Source organism: Oncorhynchus masou, unplaced genomic scaffold (genome assembly GCF_036934945.1).
Source record: "Oncorhynchus masou masou isolate Uvic2021 unplaced genomic scaffold, UVic_Omas_1.1 unplaced_scaffold_713, whole genome shotgun sequence".
In the NCBI taxonomy this organism is placed as follows: Eukaryota; Metazoa; Chordata; class Actinopteri; order Salmoniformes; family Salmonidae; genus Oncorhynchus; species Oncorhynchus masou.
The window spans coordinates 332,916-355,476 of record NW_027013598.1 but is presented as its reverse complement, the minus strand read 5'-3'; the positions used below and the strand labels follow the sequence as shown (position 1 = coordinate 355,476).

The 22,561-nt window shown below is 42.8% G+C and overlaps 1 protein-coding gene across 1 annotated transcript in view; it reads left to right on the top strand.

Annotated features, from left to right (window-relative positions):
• Nucleotides 1–19,034, top strand: part of LOC135537146 (uncharacterized) — a 37,764-nt gene extending 18,730 nt beyond the window's left edge. Inside the window, exons 12-14 of the mRNA XM_064963346.1 lie at nt 4,765–5,048; nt 18,190–18,415; nt 18,839–19,034. Of these exons, the coding sequence (XP_064819418.1) occupies nt 4,765–5,048; nt 18,190–18,415; nt 18,839–19,034 (706 nt within the window). The remainder of the gene's footprint in view (nt 1–4,764; nt 5,049–18,189; nt 18,416–18,838) is intronic.
• Nucleotides 19,035–22,561: the final 3,527 nt, after the last annotated feature.

Below are 22,561 nucleotides of genomic sequence, written 5' to 3'. Positions count from 1 at the left end.
TAACATCGCGTCAAGTTGTCACATAAGTTTTGCTCGCGCAACAGAATTTGGACAGGTATTGCTTTTCCCTCTCCTACTGTGAAAGAGATTTGCGGTTGATATATTATTGATTATATATTTTAAAAACAACCTGAGGATTGATTATAAAAAACGTTTGACATGTTTCTGTGGACATTATGGAAACTATGTGGAATTTTCGTCTGCGTTGTCGTGATCGCTCTTTCCTGTGGATTTCTGAATATAACGTGACAAACAAACACAGGTATTTTGGATCTAAAAATAATCTTTATGGAACAAAAGGAACATTTGTTGTGTAACTGGGAGTTTCGTGAGTGAAAACATCCGAAGACAATCAAAGGTAAACGATTAATTTGATTGCTTTTCTGATTTTCGTAACCGAGCTACCTGATGCTAAGTGTACATAATGTTTTATCGTGCGATCGATACACTTACACAAATGCTTGGATTGCTTTCGCTGTAAAGCATTATTTCAAAATCTGACACGACAGGTGGATTAACAAAAGGCTAAGCTGTGTTTTCCTGTATTGCACTTGTGATTTCATGAATATAAACATTTATAGTAATATTTATTTTGTTACGCTATGCTATTCAGCGGTTGTTGATGATACTTTTCCCGATATCGGGATTGCAGCCATAACAAGTTAAAAAGTTTTAATGGTCTCCGGTTGTAACGGCTTTCGTCTGGTGAAGAAGAGTCGGACCAAAATGCAGCGTGGTATCTTTGATACATGTTTAATGACAAAGAAAAAACGAACAGTACAAAAACAACAAACGGAAAGTGAAAACCTATACAGCCTATCTGGTGACAACAAACACAGAGACAGGAACAATCACCCACGAAATACTCAAAGAATATGGCTGCCTAAATATGGTTCCCAATCAGAGACAACGATAAACACCTGCCTCTGATTGGGAACCACTCCAGACAGCCATAGACTTTCCTAGATACCCCCACTAAGCCACAGACCCAACACCTAACAACACCCCAAGACAAAACACACCACAATAAACCCATGTCACACCCAGGCCTGACCAAATAAATGAAGACAAACACAATATATATCGACCAGGGCATGACACCGGTATTTTCTGTCTTAAATTTGATCAGGGTACCTGAGGGTTGATTAGGAACGTTGTTTAATATGTTTGGAAGAACTTTATTGGTAATTTACGGGAATAATTTGTATGCATTTTGAACCGGTGGATTACTGAGTCTAGCGCACCAATGAAACTGACTTTTTTGGGATATAAAGAAAGACTTTATCGAACAAAAGGACCATTTGTTATGTAGCTGGAACACTTGTGATTGCAATTCGAACAATGCGGCTGAATTAACAGGAATTTATGCTTTTAAATTATGTATGACACTTGTATTTTCATGAATGTTTAATATTACGATTTCTGTAATTTGAATTTCGACCTCTGCAATTTCACTGGATGTTGTCGAGGTGAGACACTAGCGTCCCAGTGATCCGTAAGAAGTTAATGGACCCCAGGAAGTGTAGCTGCTGCATGTTCAGTAGGTAATAGACCCCAGGAAGTGTAGCTGCTGCATATTCAATAGGTAATGGACCCCAGGAAGAGTAGCTGCTGCATATTCAGTAGGTAATGTACCCCAGGAAGAGTAGCTGCTGCATATTCAGTAGGTAATGGACCCCAGGAAGTGTAGCTGCTGCATGTTCAGTAGGTAATAGACCCCAGGAAGTGTAGCTGCTGCATATTCAGTAGGTAATGGACCCCAGGAAGAGTAGCTGCTGCATATTCAGTAGGTAATGGACCCCAGGAAGAGTAGCTGCTGCATATTCAGTAGGTAATAGACCCCAGGAAGTGTAGCTGCTGCATATTCAGTAGGTAATAGACCCCAGGAAGTGTAGCTGCTGCATATTCAGTAGGTAATGGACCCCAGGAAGTTTAGCTGCTGCATATTCAGTAGGTAATAGACCCCAGGAAGTGTAGCTGCTGCATATTCAGTAGGTAATAGACCCCAGGAAGAGTAGCTGCTGCATATTCAGTAGGTAATAGACCCCAGGAAGAGAAGCTGCTGCATGTTCAGTAGGTAATAGACCCCAGGAAGAGAAGCTGCTGCATATTCAGTAGTTAATGGACCCTTGGAAGAGTTGCTGCTGCATTTTAAGTCGTTACTGTTTCAGTACACGGTCTAGTTTCCTGAATTTCCGCCTGTCTGACGTGCCCAAAGTAAACTGCCTGTTACTCAGGCCCAGAAGCTAGGATAAGCATATAATTGGTATAATTGGGGGAAATCCATAATTGGGGGAAATGTGAAGCTATTGAAAACTGACGTCCGCCTCCCAGATTGCAGTTCCTATGGCTTCCACTAGATGTAAACAGTCTTTATACATAGACTCTGGCTTGTTTTCTGAAAAACCAACGAGGAATAGTAGTTTATCCAAGGGGAGCACTAAGGCAAAAATAGTCTATGCGCGCATGATAGAGGGCGCGCTCTTCGTTATTTTCCTTCCCTATTGAACATACTAGTCTCCGTATAAAATTTGATCATTTATTTAAATATTATACCACCTGAGGATGAATTAGAAACGTCGTTTGACTTGTTTGGACAAACTTTACCAGTAATTTTGGGAACTTATTTTTATGCATGTTGAACTGGTGGATTATTGAACTCAATGAACTAAACAGACATTTTGGGATGTAAAGAAGTACTTTATCGAATAAAACAACCATTCATTGTGTAGCTGGGACCCTTGGGATTGCAAACAGAGGAATATCGTTAAGGGTAAGTGATGTATTTTAGCGCTATTTATGATTTTGTGATGCTGTGCTGGTTTGAAAACATATGTTGTTGTGGGGCGTTGTCCTCAGATAATCGAATGCTATGCTTTCGCCGAAAGAAAATTGTAAATCGAGCAACATGGATCGATTACTAAGATTCTAAGCTAAAGAATCAAGTATTTTCATGAATGTTTAATATTACGATTTTGTATTTTGCATTTTGAATTTGAAGCGCTCTGATTTCGCTGGAAAGTTTGCGGGATCCGTGAGCAAAGAGGTTTTAATGGGGATCCTAACAAACTAAACAATCCTAACGACATTAAATATTTTTAAATGTATTACACTAAATCAGTTTATGGGTCTATACTGTACATGGCAAATCCTCTCCGTATTAACAAAACATTACTTTTTACAGTCAAAATGACTGATTTAAATACAAAGGATAATGGATAATGATAAAATCATTATCCATTAATAATGGATTGGGCAGATGTGACACCAGCATCTTCCTCCTGAATCCTCCTCACGATGGTTGCAGAAGCTGGGGTCCTTGGGATATGTTGCCTCCTGGATTTGAGGTCTTACCAATGCCTTTCCCAGCTCCTCGAGAAAGAGCAATCTCCTCTGGAGCTTCCCTCTGTTCCAATCTGGGTTCAACGCCATCCAGATGACAAACGCGTTGTACACCGAGATGTCCAAGATGTTGAAGAATATCACCGGGTAGGGTTCAGCGTAGGGTTCTTCTTTTGCAGCTGTAGCCAGTCACCAACTTGTCCAAATTGTCCACCCCACCTTTTGTGGCATTGTAATCCATTATGATTTCTGGTTTTGATGTTTCTGGCCAAAAAAATCTGTCATTCTGCCCCTGAACAAGGCGGTTAACCCATTGTTCCCCGGTAGGCCATCATTTCAAATAAGAATTTGTTCTTAAATAAAGGTTGAAAACATTTTTTTAAATAAAATTCTCCATCCCTATGCAGCGTACTCACGAGTACCACATTTTTGCCTTTCCTTGGCACGTAGGACACTAGGGACGTGTCAGCTGTGAACACAAACTTAGAGGAATTGATAGGCCTGTTCCATTTATTCAACAGCTGAGGTGGGAGCTCTGGCTTTTTTTCCGTACTGTTCCTACCATCGTCAGCTTCTTCTTGCGGAGCTCCTGTCCCAGGTTTTGCGAAATAAAGAAGTTATTGCATGTGATGCTGTGGCCACTGTGTCCCTGTGTCACATCCAGGACAACCCTCATCCCTTGGTTCTTCTCAGGGATCCTCCATCTGGCTTCCCCACATATGATGAAGTAGCATCACAGGCAGCCCACATCTTGATTCCATATTTTGCGGGTTTAGACGGTATGTAATGCCTGAAGAAGCAGCGGCCTCTAAATGGCATAAGCTGCTCATCAATAGTAACGTTGGGCCCAGGGCTGTAAAACAGGGGAAGGCGGTCCACCCACTTGTCCCACACTGACCTGATTGCAGATAGCTTGTCTCTCTGCAGCCGAGCTGGTCTGGTGTCTCGGTTATTGAAGCGGACAGTTGAACAGACTGTATGTCCTGCACATAAGTAAACTCCATCCGCGTCGGCCCTGGTTGCATCCTTATCACATTGGCAACCATGCAGGGTGTCTCATGCCTTGGCCAAGAAGGAGCTGGTTGCTGATGGACTGGCTGCTGACTGGCTGCTTCTGGGGCTGGCTGCTGATGGGCTGGCTGCTGACGGGCTGGTCCTGGGGCTGGCTGCTGACGGGCTGGTCCTGGGGCTGGCTGCTGACGGGCTGGCTGCTGACGGGCTGGCTTCTGACGGGCTGGTCCTGGGGCTGGCTGCTGACGGGCTGGTCCTGGGGCTGGCTGCTGATGGGCTGGTCCTGGGGCTGGCTGCTGACGGGCTGGTCCTGGGGCTGGCTGCTGACGGGCTGGTCCTGGGGCTGGCTGCTGACGGACTGGTCCTGGGGCTGGCTGCTGACGGACTGGTCCTGGGGCTGGCTGCTGACAGACTAGCTGCTGACGGACTGGTCCTGGGGCTGGCTGCTGACGGGCTGGTCCTGGGGCTGGCTGCTGACGGACTGGTCCTGGGGCTGGCTGCTGACGGGCTGGTCCTGGGGCTGGCTGCTGATGGACTGGTCCTGGGGCTGGCTGCTGACAGACTAGCTGCTGACGGACTGGTCCTGGGGCTGGCTGCTGACGGACTAGCTGCTGACGGGCTGGTCCTGGGGCTGGCTGCTGATGGACTGGTCCTGGGGCTTGCTGCTGCCGGGCTGGTCCTGGAGCTAGCTGAGGGTCAATCTCATCCTCATCTTCAAATTCACTGTTAGACTCCGAATTGACAGAGACATGATCATCATATTCTGAAAATTCTTAACCTCTTGAAACTCTGGGGGCGCAATTTCATTTTTGGATGAAAAACGTTCCCGTTTTAAACAAGATATTTTGTCACAAAAAGATGCTCGACTATGCAGAAATACAAAGATCTTCTCTGTGCGTGCCCTATAACGTGAGCTTCAGGCAAAACCAAGATGAGATGGCATCCAGGAAATGACAAGGATTTTTGAGGCTCTGTTTTTCATGATCTCCTTATATGGCTGTGAACGCAAGAGGAATGAGTCAACCCTTTCTGTCGTTTCCCCAAGGTGTCTGCAGCATTGTGACGTATTTGTAGGCAGATCATTGGAAGATTGACCATAAGAGACCACATTTACCACGTGTCCGCCCGGTGTCCTGCGCCGAAATTGGTGCGCAAAAGTCACCTGCCAGTATTTTTCCATGCGATACAGAGAGTAAAGCAAGCTTCCACGAACTGCATGTCAATGAAGAGATATGTGAAAAAACACCTTGAGGACTGATTCCAAACAACGTTTGCCATGTTTCGGTCGATATTATGTAGTTAATCCGGAAAAAGTTTCACGTTGTAGGTGACTGCATTTTCGGTTCGTTTCGGTAGCCAGACGCAATGTAGAAAACGGAACGATTTCTCCTACACACAGACGCTTTCAGGAAACACTGCGCATTTGGTATGTGACTGAGAGTCTCCTCATTGAAAACATCAGAAGCTCTTCAAAGGTAAATGATTTTATTTATTTGGTTATCTGGTTTTTGTGAAAATGTTGCGTGCTACATGCTACACAAAATGCTATGCTAGCTTTGCATACTCTTACACAAATTAGTCAATTTCTATGGTTCAAAAGCATATTTTGAAAATCTGAGATGACGGTGTTGTTAAGAAAAGGCTAAGCTTGAGAGCAAACGCATTATTTTAATTTTATTTGCGATTTTCAGAAATCGTTAACGTTGCGTTATGCTAATGAGCCTGAGGCTTTAGTCACGATCCCGGATCCGGGATGGGGAGTTTCAAGAGGTTAATCTTGCAAAGTGGAAGACGCAACTTCCACACTAGCATCTCTATCTGCAAAGATTATTTCTGAGGCCCTCTGAGCAGAGATTATTTTTGCCATACTGATTGATTGTGGTAAGGAACCCCACACATGCGAAGCTATTTATTTGTTGTGTCCCTCCTCCAATTTGCACCGGGCTGGGGTAGAGTGTTTTACAATGTATTGGAATAATGTATTGAAGTAATGTATCGTAATAACATTGAGAAGGTTCCTGCAAGACATTGTGTAGTTTCACACGCTACAACGGGTAAAGAGTGTGAGAAAAATGGTAGACCAGCAGACGAGGCAGGGAGACCAGCAGACGAGGCAGGGAGACAAACAGACGAGGCAGGGAGACAAACAGACGAGGCAGGGAGACAAACAGACGAGGCAGGGAGACAAACAGACGAGGCAGGGAGACAAACAGACGAGGCAGGGAGACAAACAGGTTCAGCAGGCCCAGGGAAGAGGAAGACAGTGTGTTAGCACACAGCATACATTTGTTTCATTTTTACTTGTATTCACCTAAACACACACACACTTTTATTACCCTCTGGTCCAGTGGACCCAAACACCACATATGTAATATAAATGATCAGAATGTTTTATTTTCATTAAAATGTTTTATTTGTCACAGAAAATGACCAACAAAAATATATAATTGTGTAACCTTTATTAAAAGAAACATTGAAATTGGGTCAGACAGACCCGAACACCACACAAGGGTTAGCATCCTCATCACCATCTCTACACACCCTGCTGGCATGCTAACTTTTACTGTGGTTTCAACCACATGGAATGCAGCCAAGCAGATACTGTTGTGGGGATCTACCTATACGTTGTTATTGTCAGAACATTAAAGTCTCTACCTACTATTATAATTGAGACAGAAAGGCCTAGCAGGGTGCAACATACTCCAACTCCTTTACATACTATTATAATTGAGACAGAAAGGCCTAGCAGGGTGCAACATACTCCAACTCCTTTACATACTATTATAATTGAGACAGAAAGGCCTAGCAGGGTGCAACATACTTCAACTCCTTTACATACTATTATAATTGAGACAGAAAGGCCTAGCAGGGTGCAACATACTTCAACTCCTTTACATACTATTATAATTGAGACAGAAAGGCCTAGCAGGGTGCAACATACTTCAACTCCTTTACATGCTATTATAATTGAGACAGAAAGGCCTAGCAGGGTGCAACATACTTCAACTCCTTTACATACTATTATAATTGAGACAGAAATGCCTAGCAGGGTGCAACATACTTCAACTCCTTTACATACTATTATAATTGAGACAGAAAGGCCTGGGGGGGTTCAACTTGTCAAGAAGATAAATGGTATGCAAATAACACTGGCTTACAAACTTCTACATGTCAACTTCAACCCGAAGTGGAGCAGAGGACCACCAGGTTAGTTGACAAAGTCATGGTACTTTAAACACTGTTGTTTCCTGTCATCCATGATGTCATGTTACAGCGATGACATTATATTACAGAGATGTTACTTATGGTCACCAATATGGATCCTTCTGTTACTGGATCCTTTGATAAATATGTACTAAAAAGACAGTATAAAATAAATAATACCAATACTGCTCTATATTCTCAGCTCCAAGTGTATTTTTTATACATTTGCTTTGAGAAATATATTTTGTTCAACAAGAAATAAAGACTAATCGAATAAAGGTAGGGGTCATGATGATTGTTACCCCTTGTTTTCAATAGTTTAGCACGCTCCCCTTACGAGGATAACCCCACTGAGACTTTTACTAAAATGATTGTTACCCCTTGTTTTCAATAGTTTAGCACGCTCCCCTTACGAGGATAACCCCACTGAGACTTTTACTAAAATGATTGTTACCCCTTGTTTTCAATAGTTTAGCACGCTCCCCTTACGAGGATAACCCCACTGAGACTTTTACTAAAATGATTGTTACCCCTTGTTTTCAATAGTTTAGCACCCTCCTCTTGTGAGAATAATGGGGGGGTGCAACTGGATAAGAAGATAAATGCCTGTGGGCCACACCCTCTCATGCAATGTCATGCAAATATAACACTGGCTTACAAACTTCTACATGTCAACTTCAACCTGAAGAGGAGCAGAGGACCACCAGGTTAGTTGACAAAGTCATGGTACTTTAAATCTTCTTATGGCTGCAGGGGCAGTATTGAGTAGCTTGGATGAAAGGTGCCCATATCAAACGGCCTGCTCCTCAGTCATAGTTGCTCATATTTGCATATTATTGTTAGTATTGGATAGAAAACACTCTGAAGTTTCTGAAACTGTTTGAATGATGTCTGCGAGTATAACAGAACTCATATTGGCAGGCAAAAACCTGAGTTGAAATCAAAACAGGAAGTCAGAAATCTGAGCTTGTATGAGTCCCCGATGAAATCCCCTTGAGATATGAATGATGTTGCACTGCCTAGGGGTTCCACTAGATGTCAACCATCAATAGAAATTATAATGAGGCTTCTATGTTGTGGGAGTGAATGAGAGCAGAATATATCAGATGTCCATCAAGCAGCCATTTTGTGATCCCACTTTTTCCTCATGGTCGTCACTTCCATTGCTCACGAAGACAAGAAAGAATAGTCCGGTTGGAACTTTATTGAAGCTATATGTTACAAGAAAGAATAATCCTAATGATTAACTCTGTACTTAGTTTGAAATGTTTCTTTGACCTGTATATGACTTTTTGAAGTTTTTGTCCAATTTAACGTTGACCAGAATTAGCGTTTGGATATGAATTTATTTTACTAAGAACAAATTCTTATTTTCAATGACGGCCTAGGAACAGTGGGTTAACTGCCTGTTCAGGGGCAGAACAACAGAATTGTACCTTGTCAGCTCGGGGATTTGAACTTCCAACTAGTCCAACGCTCTAAACACTAGGCTACCCTGACACCTCAAATGTACTAACAAACAAGGTATTTGGACATAAATAATGGACATTTTCGAACTAAACAAACATTTATTGTGGACCTGGGATTCCTGGAGGGCTTTCTGATGTAGATCATCAAAGGGAGAATGTATCATGTAATTTCTTGTTTATGTTGACGCCATCTTTGCGGCTGTGGTGATTTACTTTTGAGCGCCGTCTCAGATTATTGCATGCGTTTCTTTTTCCGTAAAGTTTTCTTGAAATCTGAAACAGCGGTTGCATTAAGGAGAGGTATATCTATAATTCCATGTGTATAACTTGAGACCTAACATAATCGTTTGTAGTGCTTTCGCTGAAAAAGGCTATTTGAAATCGGACATTTTGGTGGGATTAACAACGAGAAAAGCTTTATAATGATATAAGAGACATGTATGTTTTAGGCATTGTAATTATGAGATTTCTGTGGTTTGAATTTGGCGCCCTCTATTTTCACTGGTAGTTGTCATATCGATCCCGGTATTGGGATTTCAGCCATTACAGGTTTTAAACACTGTTTCCTGTTATTCATGATGACATTATATTACAGAGATGTTACTAGTGGGCACCAATATTGATCCTTCTGTACCAGATGTCACTAGTGGGCACCAATATTTATCATTCTGTACCAGATGTTACTAGTGGTGGGCACCAATATTGATTCTTCGGTATGATATGGATATCGTTTGATATCGATAGGAACAAGATATATCGTCATGTCGGTTTATCCTTGCTGTTAACCTACACTTATGAATAAGAGCAAACATGACTGTTCATACAGGTTTGTATATATATTCTGATGTGTGCTGACAGCATGGGTTAGTGTTATAGGAATTATATTCCTCTGTTTTAATACCCAATTAAAATTAAACACTCTGTCAATTCCTAAGAATTTGTAAGACTCTTATTTGTATAAAATGGACAGAGACCAGTCTAATATCAACCAGCAGCGTTTATTCTCGAGAGTACTGAACATGATACAGTTTACCACAGATTATAAACTGAAAATGACGTCATTAGTTTTCGTACTACCCCGTCTCATCAACTCATCAATGGCTGTATAGTTCTCAAGCCTTCCCACATGGTCTCTCCCTACTAAGATAATTTACGACGCAAGCCAAGGTCTGCCTATGTAGATAAGCATTCTAGCCAGTCTGGCTATAAGTGAATTAATTTCTACCAAGTTCTACTTCTTGATTATATTTACACACATTATATTCAATACTAGGGTTAAAAAAAAATCATACATCTATACAGTAACATAATAGTATTCTGATTAGTTAGTCCTGATTGAAATGTATAAATAATTAGTCATTATTGAGAAAAAATCAGTTAGTGATTATTGAAAACATCATGATCATATCTGTTTTAGCCGTTCTTCATTGGAAGAAGAGGAATCATCAAAATGCAGCAGGGTATGTGTTCATCTTTAATGAATTCAACTGAACACTGAATGAACAAAAAAAGGAAAAACCGAAACAGTCCTGCAAGGTGAGAAACACTAAACAGAAATCAACTACCCACAACCTAAGTGGCCAAACAGCCTAAGTCTGATTCCCAATCAGAGACAACGAAAAACAGCTGATTGAGAAGCATACCAGGCCGAAACGTAGAAATAAAAAAAACCTAGACATAAACATAAAATGCCCACCCAAATCACACCCTGACCAAACAAAAATAGAAACATACAAAGCAATCTACGGTCAGGGCGTGACAGTACTGTACTCTATAGACACTGGGTGGATGTAAACTTACATCATACCTGCTTTAGCAGTTGGTACTCCATAGAAAATGGGTGGACCAACAATGACGAGACGGCCTACAGGGAGGATGTGAGGGCCCTCGGTGTGTGGTGTCAGGAAAATAACCTCACACTCAACGTCAACAAAACTAAGGAGATGATTGTGGACTTCAGGAAACAGCAGAGGGAACACCCCCCTATCCACATCGATGGAATAGTAGTGGAGAGGGGAATAAGTTTTAAGTTCCTCGGCGTACACATCACAGACAAACTGAATTGGTCCACCCACACTGACAGCATCGTGAAGAAGGCGCAGCAGCGCCTCTTCAACCTCAGAAGGCTGAAGAAATTCGGCTTGTCACCAAAAGCACTCACAAACTTCTACAGATGCACAATCGAGAGCATCACCGCCTGGTACGGCAACTGCTCCGCCCACAACCGTAAGGCTCTCCAGAGGGTAGTGTGGTCTGCACAACGCATCACCGGGGGCAAACTACCTGCCCTCCAGGACACCTACACCACCCGATGTTACAGGAAGGCCATAAAGATCATCAAGGACAACAACCACCCAAGCCACTGCCTGTTCACCGCGCTACCATCCAGAAGGCGAGGTCAGTACAGGTGCATCAAAGCAGGGACCGAGAGACTGATGTAAAATATATCACTAGCCACTTTAAACAATGCTACCTAATATAATGTTTACATACCCTACATTATTCATCTCATATGTATACGTATATACTGTACTCTATATCATCTACTGCATCTTTATGTAATACATGTATCACTAGCCACTAAACTATGCCACTTTGTTTACATACTCATCTCATATGTATATACTGTACACTCGATACCATCTACTGCATCTTGCCTATGCTGCTCTGTACCATCACTCATTCATATATCCTTATGTACATATTCTTTATCCCCTTACACTGTGTATAAGACAGTAGTTTAGGAATTGTTAGTTAGATTACTTGTTGGTTATTACTGCATTGTCGGAACTAGAAGTACAAGCATTTCGCTACACTCGCATTAACATCTGCTAACCATGTGTATGTGACAAATAACATTTGATTTGATGTAAACCTACATCATATGATTTAGCCGTTTTAGCCATTGGTACTCCATAGACACTGGGTGGATGTAAACCTACATCATATCTGTTTTAGCCATTGGTACTCCATAGACACTGGGTGGATGTAAACCTACATCATATCTGTTTTAGCCATTGGTACTCCATAGACACTGGGTGGATGTAAACCTACATCATATCTGTTTTAGCCATTGGTACTCCATAGACACTGGGTGGATGTAAACCTACATCATATCTGTTTTAGCCATTGGTACTCCATAGACACTGGGTGGATGTAAACCTACATCATATCTGTTTTAGCCATTGGTACTCCATAGACACTGGGTGGATGTAAACCTACATCATACCTGTTTTAGCCATTGGTACTCCATAGACACTGGGTGGATGTAAACCTACATCATATCTGTTTTAGCCATTGGTACTCCATAGACACTGGGTGGATGTAAACCTACATCATATGATTTAGCCGTTTTAGCCATTGGTACTCCATAGACACTGGGTGGATGTAAACCTACATCATATCTGTTTTAGCCATTGGTACTCCATAGACACTGGGTGGATGTAAACCTACATCATACCTGTTTAGCCATTGGTACTCCATAGACACTGGGTGGATGTAAACCTACATCATATCTGTTTTAGCCATTGGTACTCCATAGACACTGGGTGGATGTAAACCTACATCATATCTGTTTTAGCCATTGGTACTCCATAGACACTGGGTGGATGTAAACCTACATCATACCTGTTTTAGCCATTGGTACTCCATAGACACTGGGTGGATGTAAACCTACATCATATCTGTTTTAGCCATTGGTACTCTATAGACACTGGGTGGATGTAAACCTACATCATATGATTTAGCCGTTTTAGCCATTGGTACTACATAGACACTGGGTGGATGTAAACCTACATCATATCTGTTTTAGCCATTGGTACTCCATAGACACTGGGTGGATGTAAACCTACATCATACCTGTTTAGCCATTGGTACTCCATAGACACTGGGTGGATGTAAACCTACATCATATCTGTTTTAGCCATTGGTACTCCATAGACACTGGGTGGATGTAAACCTACATCATATCTGTTTTAGCCATTGGTACTCCATAGACACTGGGTGGATGTAAACCTACATCATACCTGAGCCATTTGGAACGCAGGAGGACTACCCACTACCTGCTCTTTCTCTCAATCAGCATTTTTGCCAGCTAGAGAGTGTCCTTGAGGAGCTGAGGCAGGTAGGGGTGAATTTACGCAGTCCGAATGCCTAAAGTAGTGCACTATATAGGGAATAGGATTCCATTTTGGACATAGGGCCAAGACACAAATCAGGCTACAATAGACAGCATCTTCTATCAGTGATTAGGTTGTCCGTCCCTGGACTAGGAGGTGGACTGGTTCCTCCACCTCTACAACATGATCACAGTTACCAGACAAGACAGAGACCAGGGCTTCCTGTCCTAAATCGCAGCCCTATCCCGGATCAATATTGGTGCACAAGTAACATATGGTACAGAAGGATGAATATTGGTGCCCACCACGAGTAACATCTGGTACAGAAGGATCAATATTGGTGCCCACAACTAGTAACATCTGGTACAGAAGGGTCAATATTGGTGCACACTAGTAACATCTGGTACAGAAGGATCAATATTGGTGCCCACAAGTAACATCTGGTACAGAAGGATCAATATTGGTGCCCACAAGTAACATCTGGTACAGAAGGATCAATATTGGTGCCCACAAGTAACATCTGGTACAGAAGGATCAATATTGGTGCCCACAAGTAACATCTGGTACAGAAGGATCAATATTGGTGCCCACAAGTAACATCTCTGTAATATAATGTCATCGCTGTACATGACATCATGGATAACAGGAAACAGTGTTTAAAACCTGTAATGGCTGAAATCCCAATACCGGGATCGATATGACAACTACCAGTGAAAATAGAGGGCGCCAAATTCAAACCACAGAAATCTCATAATTACAATGCCTAAAACATACATGTCTCTTATATCATTATAAAGCTTTTCTCATTGTTAATCCCACCAAAATGTCCGATTTCAAATAGCCTTTTTCAGCGAAAGCACTACAAACGATTATGTTAGGTCTCAACCAAACCACAATAAGCACAGCCATTTTCCAGAAAAATATAGCATTCACAAAAAGCACAAATAAAGATAAAATCAATCACTAACCTTGAAATATCTTCATCAGATGACACTCATAGGACTTCAGGTTACACAATACATGCATGTTTTGTTTGATAAAGTTAAGATTTATATATTTTTTAAATCTGAGTTTACATTGGCTTGTTAGATTCACTAGTTCCAAAAACATCAAGTGATTTTGCATAGCCACATCATTCAACAGAATACTCATCATAAATGTAGATGATAATACAAGTTATACACATGGAATTATAGAAATACCTCTCCTTAATGCAACCGCTGTTTCAGATTTCAAGAAAACTTTACGTTAAAAGAAACGCATGCAATAATCTGAGACGGCGCTCAGAAGTAAAACACCACAGCCGCAAAGATGGCGTCAACATAAACAAGAAATTACATGATACATTTTCCCTTACCTTTGATGATCTACATCAGAAAGCCCTCCAGGAATCCCAGGTCCACAATAAATGTTTGTTTAGTTCGAAAATGTCCATTATTTATGTCCAAATACCTTGTTTGTTAGTACATTTGGGGTGTCAGGGTAGCCTAGTGTTTAGAGCGTTGGACTAGTTGGAAGTTCAAATCCCCGAGCTGACAAGGTACAATTCTGTTGTTCTGCCCCTGAACAGGCAGTTAACCCACTGTTCCTAGGCCGTCATTGAAAATAAGAATTTGTTCTTAGTAAAATAAATTCATATCCAAACGCTAATTCTGGTCAATGTTAAATTGGACAAAAACTTCAAAAAGTCATATACAGGTCAAAGAAACATTTCAAACTAAGTACAGAGTCAATCATTAGGATTATTCTTTCTTGTAACATATAGCTTCAATAAAGTTCCTAACCGGACTATTCTTTCTTGTCTTCATGAGCAATGGAATTGACGACCATGAGGAAAAAGTGGGATCACAAAATGGCTGCTTGATGGACATCTGATATATTCTGCTCTCATTCACTCCCACAACATAGAAGCCTCATTATAATTTCTATTGATGGTTGACATCTAGTGGAACCCCTAAGCAGTGCAACATCATTCATATCTCAAGGGGATTTCATCGGGGACTCATACAAGCTCAGATTTCTGACTTCCTGTTTTGATTTCAACTCAGGTTTTTTCCTGCCAATATGAGTTCTGTTATACTCGCAGACATCATTCAAACAGTTTCAGAAACTTCAGAGTGTTTTCTATCCAATACTAACAATAATATGCAAATATGAGCAACTATGACTGAGGAGCAGGCCGTTTGATATGGGCACCTTTCATCCAAGCTACTCAATACTGCCCCTGCAGCCATAAGAAGATTAAAGTACCATGACTTTGTCAACTAACCTGGTGGTCCTCTGCTCCTCTTCAGGTTGAAGTTGACATGTAGAAGTTTGTAAGCCAGTGTTATATTTGCATGGCATTGCATGAGAGGGTGTGGCCCACAGGCATTTATCTTCTTATATAACCAGTTGCACCCCCCCCAGGCCTTTTACCTCAGTAATAATAGAAATGAAATGAGGAAACCGATGTTGAATAACAAGGGAATGGTAAACTCCCACTGCATTCCAACAACAATGTTGTGTCTCAGCCCTTAACAATAATTTTAGTAAAAGTCTCAGTGGGGTTATCCTCGTAAGGGGAGCGTGCTAAACTATTGAAAACAAGGGGTAACAATCATTTTAGTAAAAGTCTCAGTGGGGTTATCCTCGTAAGGGGAGTGTGCTAAACTATTGAAAACAAGGGGTAACAATAAGTTTAGTAAAAGTCTCAGTGGGGTTATCCTCGTAAGGGGAGTGTGCTAAACTATTGAAAACAAGGGGTAACAATCATTTCAGTAAAAGTCTCAGTGGGGTTATCCTCGTAAAGGGAGCGTGCTAAACTATTGAAAACAAGGGGTAACAATCATCATGACCCCTACCTTTATTCGATTAGTCTTTATTTCTTGTTGAACAAAATATATTTCTCAAAGCAAATGTATAAAAAATACATTTGGAGTTGAGAATATAGAGCAGTATTGGTATTATTTATTTTATACAATCTTTATCAAAGGATCCAGTAACAGAAGGATCCATATTGGTAACCACAAGTAACATCTCTGTAATATAATGTCATCGCTGTAACATGATATCATGGATGACAGGAAACAACAGTGTTTAAAGTACCATGACTTTGTCAACTAACCTGGTGGTCCTCTGCTCCACTTCGGGTTGAAGTTGACATGTAGAAGTTTGTAAGCCAGTGTTATTTGCATACCATTTATCTTCTTGACAAGTTGAACCCCACCAGGCCTTTCTGTCTCAATTATAATAGTATGTAAAGGAGTTGAAGTATGTCGCACCCTGCTAGGCCTTTCTGTCTCAATTATAATAGTATGTAAAGGAGTTGGAGTATGTTGCACACTGCTTGGCTTTTCTGTCTCAATTATAATAGTATGTAAAGGAGTTGGGGTATGTTGCACCCTGCTAGGCCTTTCTGTCTCAATTATAATAGTATGTAAAGGAGTTGGAGTATGTTGCACCCTGCTAGGCCTTTCTGTCTCAATTATAATAGTATGTAAAGGAGTTGGGATATGTTGCACCCTGCTAGGCCTTTCTGTCTCAATTATAATAGTCTGTAAAGGAGTTGGGGTATGTTGCACCCTGCTAGGCCTTTCTGTCTCAATTATAATAGTATGTAAAGGAGTTGGGGTATGTTGCACCCTGCTAGGCCTTTCTGTCTCTATTATAATATTATGTAAAGGAGTTGAAGTATGTTGCACCCTGCTAGGCCTTTCTGTCTCAATTATAATAGTATGTAAAGGAGTTGGAGTATGTTGCACCCTGCTAGGCCTTTCTGTCTCAATTATAATAGTATGTAAAGGAGTTGGGGTATGTTGCACCCTGCTAGGCCTTTCTGTCTCAATTATAATAGTATGTAAAGGAGTTGGAGTATGTTGCACCCTGCTAGGCCGTTCTGTCTCAATTATAATAGTATGTAAAGGAGTTGGAGTATGTTGCACCCTGCTAGGCTTTTCTGTCTCAATTATAATAGTAGGAAGAGACTTTAATGTTCTGACAATAACAACGTAGAGGTAGATCCCCACAACAGTATCTGCTAGGCTGCATTCCATGTGGTTGAAACCACAGTAAAAGTTAGCATGCCAGCAGGGTGTGTAGAGATGGTGATGCTTAACCCTTGTGTGGTGTTCGGGTCTGTCAGAGCCATTTTCAATGTTTACCAAAAGAAAGATTACACAATTATATATTTTTTTGTCATTTTCTGTGACAAATAAAACATTTTAATGAAAATAAAACATTCTGATCATTTATATTACATATGTGGTGTTTGGGTCCACTGGACCAGAGGGTAATAAAAGTGTGGAAATATGTGTGTGTGTGTGTGTGTGTGTGTGTGTGTGTTTAAGTGAAAACAAGTAAAAATGAAACAAATGTATGCTGTGTGCTAACACTGCCTTCCTCTTCCCTGGGCCTGCTGTTTCAACAAAGCACCAAGAACCTGTTTGTCTCCCTGCCTTGTCTGTTTTGTCTCCCTGCCTTGTCTCTTTTAACTCCCTGCCTTGTCTGTTTTGTCTCCCTGCCTTGTCTGTTTTGTCTCCCTGCCTTGTCTGTTTGTCTCCCTGCCTTGTCTGCTGGTCTACCGTTTTTCTCACACTCTTTACCCGTTGTAGCGTGTGAAACTACACAATGTCTTGCATTAACCTTCTCAATGTTATTACGATACATTACTTCAAAACATTATTCCAATACATTGTAAAACACTCTACCCCAGCCTGGTGCAAATGGAGGAGGGACACAACAAATAAATAGCTTTGCATGTGTGGGGTTCCTTACCACAATCAATCAGTATGGCAAAAATAATCTCTGCTCAGAGGGCCTCAGAAATAATCTTTGCAGATAGAGATGCTAGTGTGGAAGTAGAGTCTTCCACTTTGCAAGATTAAGAATTTTTAGAATATGATGATCATGTCTCTGTCAATTCGGAGTCTAACAGTGAGTTTGAAGAATAGGATGAGATTGACCTTCAGCTAGCTCCAGGACCAGCCCGTCAGCAGCAAGCCCCAGGACCAGTCCGTCAGCAGCCAGCCCCAGGACCAGCCCGTCAGCAGCTCGTCCGTCAGCAGCCAGCCCCAGGACCAGCCCGTCAGCAGCTCGTCCGTCAGCAGCCAGCCCCAGGACCAGTCCGTCAGCAGCTAGTCCGTCAGCAGCCAGCACCAGGACCAGTCCGTCAAGCGGCCAGCCCCAGGACCAGGCCGTCAGCAGCCAGTACGTCAGCAACCAGCCCCAGGACCAGGCCGTCAGCAGCCAGTACGTCAGCAACCAGCCCCAGGACCAGCCCGTCAGCAGCTAGTCCGTCAGCAGCCAGCCCCAGGACCAGTCCGTCAGCAGCCAGCCCCAGGACCAGCCCGTCAGCAGCTAGTCCGTCAGCAGCCAGCCCCAGAACCAGTCCGTCAGCAGCCAGCCCCAGGACCAGCCCGGCAGCAGCAAGCCCCAGGACCAGTCCATCAGCAGCCAGCCCCAGGACCAGCCCGTCAGCAGCTAGTCTGTCAGCAGCCAGCCCCAGGACCAGCCCGTCAGCAGCTAGTCTGTCAGCAGCCACAGCCCCAGGACCAGTCCGTCAGCAGCTAGTCCGTCAGCAGCCAGGACCAGTCCGTCAAGCGGCCAGCCAGAGGACCAGTCCGTCAGCAGCCAGCCCCAGGACCAGCCCGTCAGCAGCTAGTCCGTCAGCAGCCAGCCCCAGGACCAGCCCGTCAGCAGCTAGTCTGTCAGCAGCCAGCCCCAGGACCAGTCCGTCAGCAGCCAGCCCCAGGACCAGTCCGTCAGCAGCCAGCCCCAGGACCAGTCCGTCAGCAGCTCGTCCGCCAGCAGCCAGCCCCAGGACCAGTCCGTCAGCAGCCAGCCCCAGGACCAGCCCGTCAGCAGCCAGCCCCAGGACCAGCCCGTCAGCAGCTCGTCCGTCAGCAGCTAGCCCCAGGACCAGTCCGTCAGCAGCCAGCCCCAGGACCAGCCCGTCAGAAGCCAGCCCGTCAGCAGCCAGCCCCAGGACCAGTCCGTCAGCAGCTCGTCCGTCAGCAGCTAGCCCCAGGACCAGTCCGTCAGCAGCCAGCCCCAGGACCAGCCCGTCAGAAGCCAGCCCGTCAGCAGCCAGCCCCAGGACCAGTCCGTCAGCAGCTCGTCCGTCAGCAGCCAGCCCCAGGACCAGTCCGTCAGCAGCCAGCCCCAGGACCAGCCCGTCAGAAGCCAGCCCGTCAGCAGCCAGCCCCAGGAGCAGCCAGTCAGCAGCCAGTCCATCAGCAACCAGCTCATTCTTGGCCAAGGCATGAGACACCCTTCATGGTTGCCAATGTGATAAGGATGCAACCAGGGCCGACGCGGATGGAGTTTACTTATGTGCAGGACATACAGTCTTCTTTTCAACTGTTCAACCCAGACACCACCCAGAAAATCATTCTGGACTACACGAATTTGGAGGGAAAGCGATGTTTTTGGAGAGAAATGGAAGGAGATGGACCAACCTCATGTACATGCATACTTTGGGGGTCTTATCCTTGCTGGTGTTTTCAGATCCAATGGGGAATTACAAAATCCCTGTGGGATGCAGAAACTGACAGAGAATTCCTCCGTGCAACAATGTCTCTGGAAAAGATCCACATTATTTCCAGGATTATCCTCTTCAATAACTGAGACACCAGACCAGCTCGGATGTAGAGAGACAAGCTATCTGCAATCAGGTCAGTGTGGGACAAGTGGGTGGACCGCCTTCCCCTGTTTTACAACCCTGGGCCCAACGTTACTATTGATGAGCAGCTTATGCCATTTAGAGGCCGCTGCTTCTTCAGGCATTACATACCGTCTAAACCCACAAAATATGGAATTAAGATGTGGGCTGCCTGTGATGCTGCTTCATCAACGCCCCACAACAACATATGTTTTCAAACCAGCACAGCATCACAAAATCATAAATAGCGCTAAAATACATCACTTACCTTTGAGGATATTCCTCTGTTTGCAATCCCAAGAGTCCCAGCTACACAATGAATGGTTGTTTTATTCGATAAAGTCCTTCTTTACATCCCAAAAAGTCTGTTTAGTTCATTGAGTTCAATAATCCACCAGTTCAACATGCATAAAAATAAGTTCCCAAAGGTACTGGTAAAGTTAGTCCAAACAAGTCAAACAACGTTTCTAATTCATCCTCAGGTGGTATAATATTTAAATAAATGATCAAATTTTATACGGAGACTAGTATGTTCAATAGGGAAGGAAAATAACGAAGAGCGCGCCCTCTATCACGCGCGCATAGACTATTTTTGCCTTAGTGCTCCCCTTGGATAAACTACTATTCCTCGTTGGTTTTTCAGAAAACAAGCCAGAGTCTATGTATAAAGACTGTTGACATCTAGTGGAAGCCATAGGAACTGCAATCTGGGACGCGGACGTCAGTTTTCAATAGCTTCACATTTCCCCCAATTATGGATTTCCCCCAATTATACCAATTATATGCTAGCTTCTGGGCCTGAGTAACAGGCAGTTTACTTTGGGCACGTCAGACAGGCGGAAATTCAGGAAACTAGACCGTGTACTGAAACAGTAACGACTTAAAATGCAGCAGCAATTCTTCCAAGGGTCCATTACCTACTGAATATGCAGCAGCTTCTCTTCCTGGGGTCCATTACCTACTGAATATGCAGCAGCTACACTACCTGGGGTCCATTACCTACTGAATATGCAGCAGCTACACTACCTGGGGTCCATTACCTACGGAATATGCAGCAGCTACTCTTCCTGGGGTCCATTACCTACTGAATATGCAGCAGCTACACTTCCTGGGGTCTATTACCTACTGAATATGCAGCAGCTACACTTCCTGGGGTCCATTACCTACTGAATATGCAGCAGCTACACTTCCTGGGGTCTATTACCTACTGAATATGCAGCAGCTACACTTCCTGGGGTCCATTAACTTCTTACGGATCACTGGGACGCTAGCGTCTCACCTCGACAACATCCAGTGAAATTGCAGAGGTCGAAATTCAAATTACAGAAATCGTAATATTAAACATTCATGAAAATACAAGTGCCATACATAATTTAAAAGCATAAATTCTTGTTAATTCAGCCGCATTGTTCGATTGCAATCACAAGGGTTCCAGCTACATAACAAATGGTCCTTTTGTTCGATAAAGTCTTTCTTTATATCCCAAAAAAGTCAGTTTCATTGGTGCGCTACTCTCAGTAATCCACCGGTTCAAAATGCATACAAATTAATCCCGTACGTTACCAATAAACGTCTTCCAAACATATTAAACAACGTTCCTAATCAACCCTCAGGTATCCTGATCAAATTTAAGACAGAGAATACCAGTGTCATGCCCTGGTCGATATATATTGTCTTTGTCTTCATTTATTTGGTCAGGCCTGGGTGTGACATGGGTTTATTGTGGTGTGTTTTGTCTTGGGGTTTTTGTTAGGTATTGGGTCTGTGGCTTAGTGGGGGTATCTAGCAAAGTCTATGGCTGTCTGGAGTGGTTCCCAATCAGAGGCAGGTGTTTATCGTTGTCTCTGATAGGGATCCATATTTAGGCAGACATATTCTTTGAGTATTTCGTGGGTGATTGTTCCTGTCTCTGTGTTTGTTGTCACCAGATAGCTGTATAGTTTTTCACTTTCCGTTTGTTGTTTTTGTACTGTTAGTTTTTTCTTTGTCATTAAACATGTATCGAAGATACCACGCTGCATTTTGGTCCGACTCTCCTTCACCAGACGAAAGCCGTTCCAACCGGAGACCATTAAAACTTTTTAACTTGTTATGGCTGCAATCCCGACATCGAGATAAGTGTCATCAACAACCGCTGAATAGCATAGCGTAACAAAATAAATATTACTATAAATGTTTATATTCATGAAATCACAAGTGCAATACAGGAAAACACAGCTTAGCCTTTTGTTAATCCACCTGTCGTGTCAGATTTTGAAATTCTGCTTTACAGCGAAAGCAATCCAAGCATTTGTGTAAGTGTATCGATCGCACAATAAAACATTATGTACACTTAGCATCAGGTAGCTCGGTTACGAAAATCAGAAAATCAATCAAATTAATCGTTTACCTTTGATTGTCTTCGGATGTTTTCACTCACGAAACTCCCAGTTACACAACAAATGTTCCTTTTGTTCCATAAAGATTATTTTTAGATCCAAAATACCTGTGTTTGTTTGTCACGTTATATTCAGAAATCCACAGGAAAGAGCGATCACGACAACGCAGACAAAAATTCCACATAGTTTCCATAATGTCCACAGAAACATGTCAAACATTTTTTATAATCAATCCTCAGGTTGTTTTTAAAATATATAATCAATAATATATCAACCGCAAATCTCTTTCACAGTAGGAGAGGGAAAAGCAATACCTGTCCAAATTCTGTTGCGCGAGCAAAACTTATGTGACAACTTGACGCGATGTTATCGCTCTGGCTCATTTTTCAAAATAAAAGC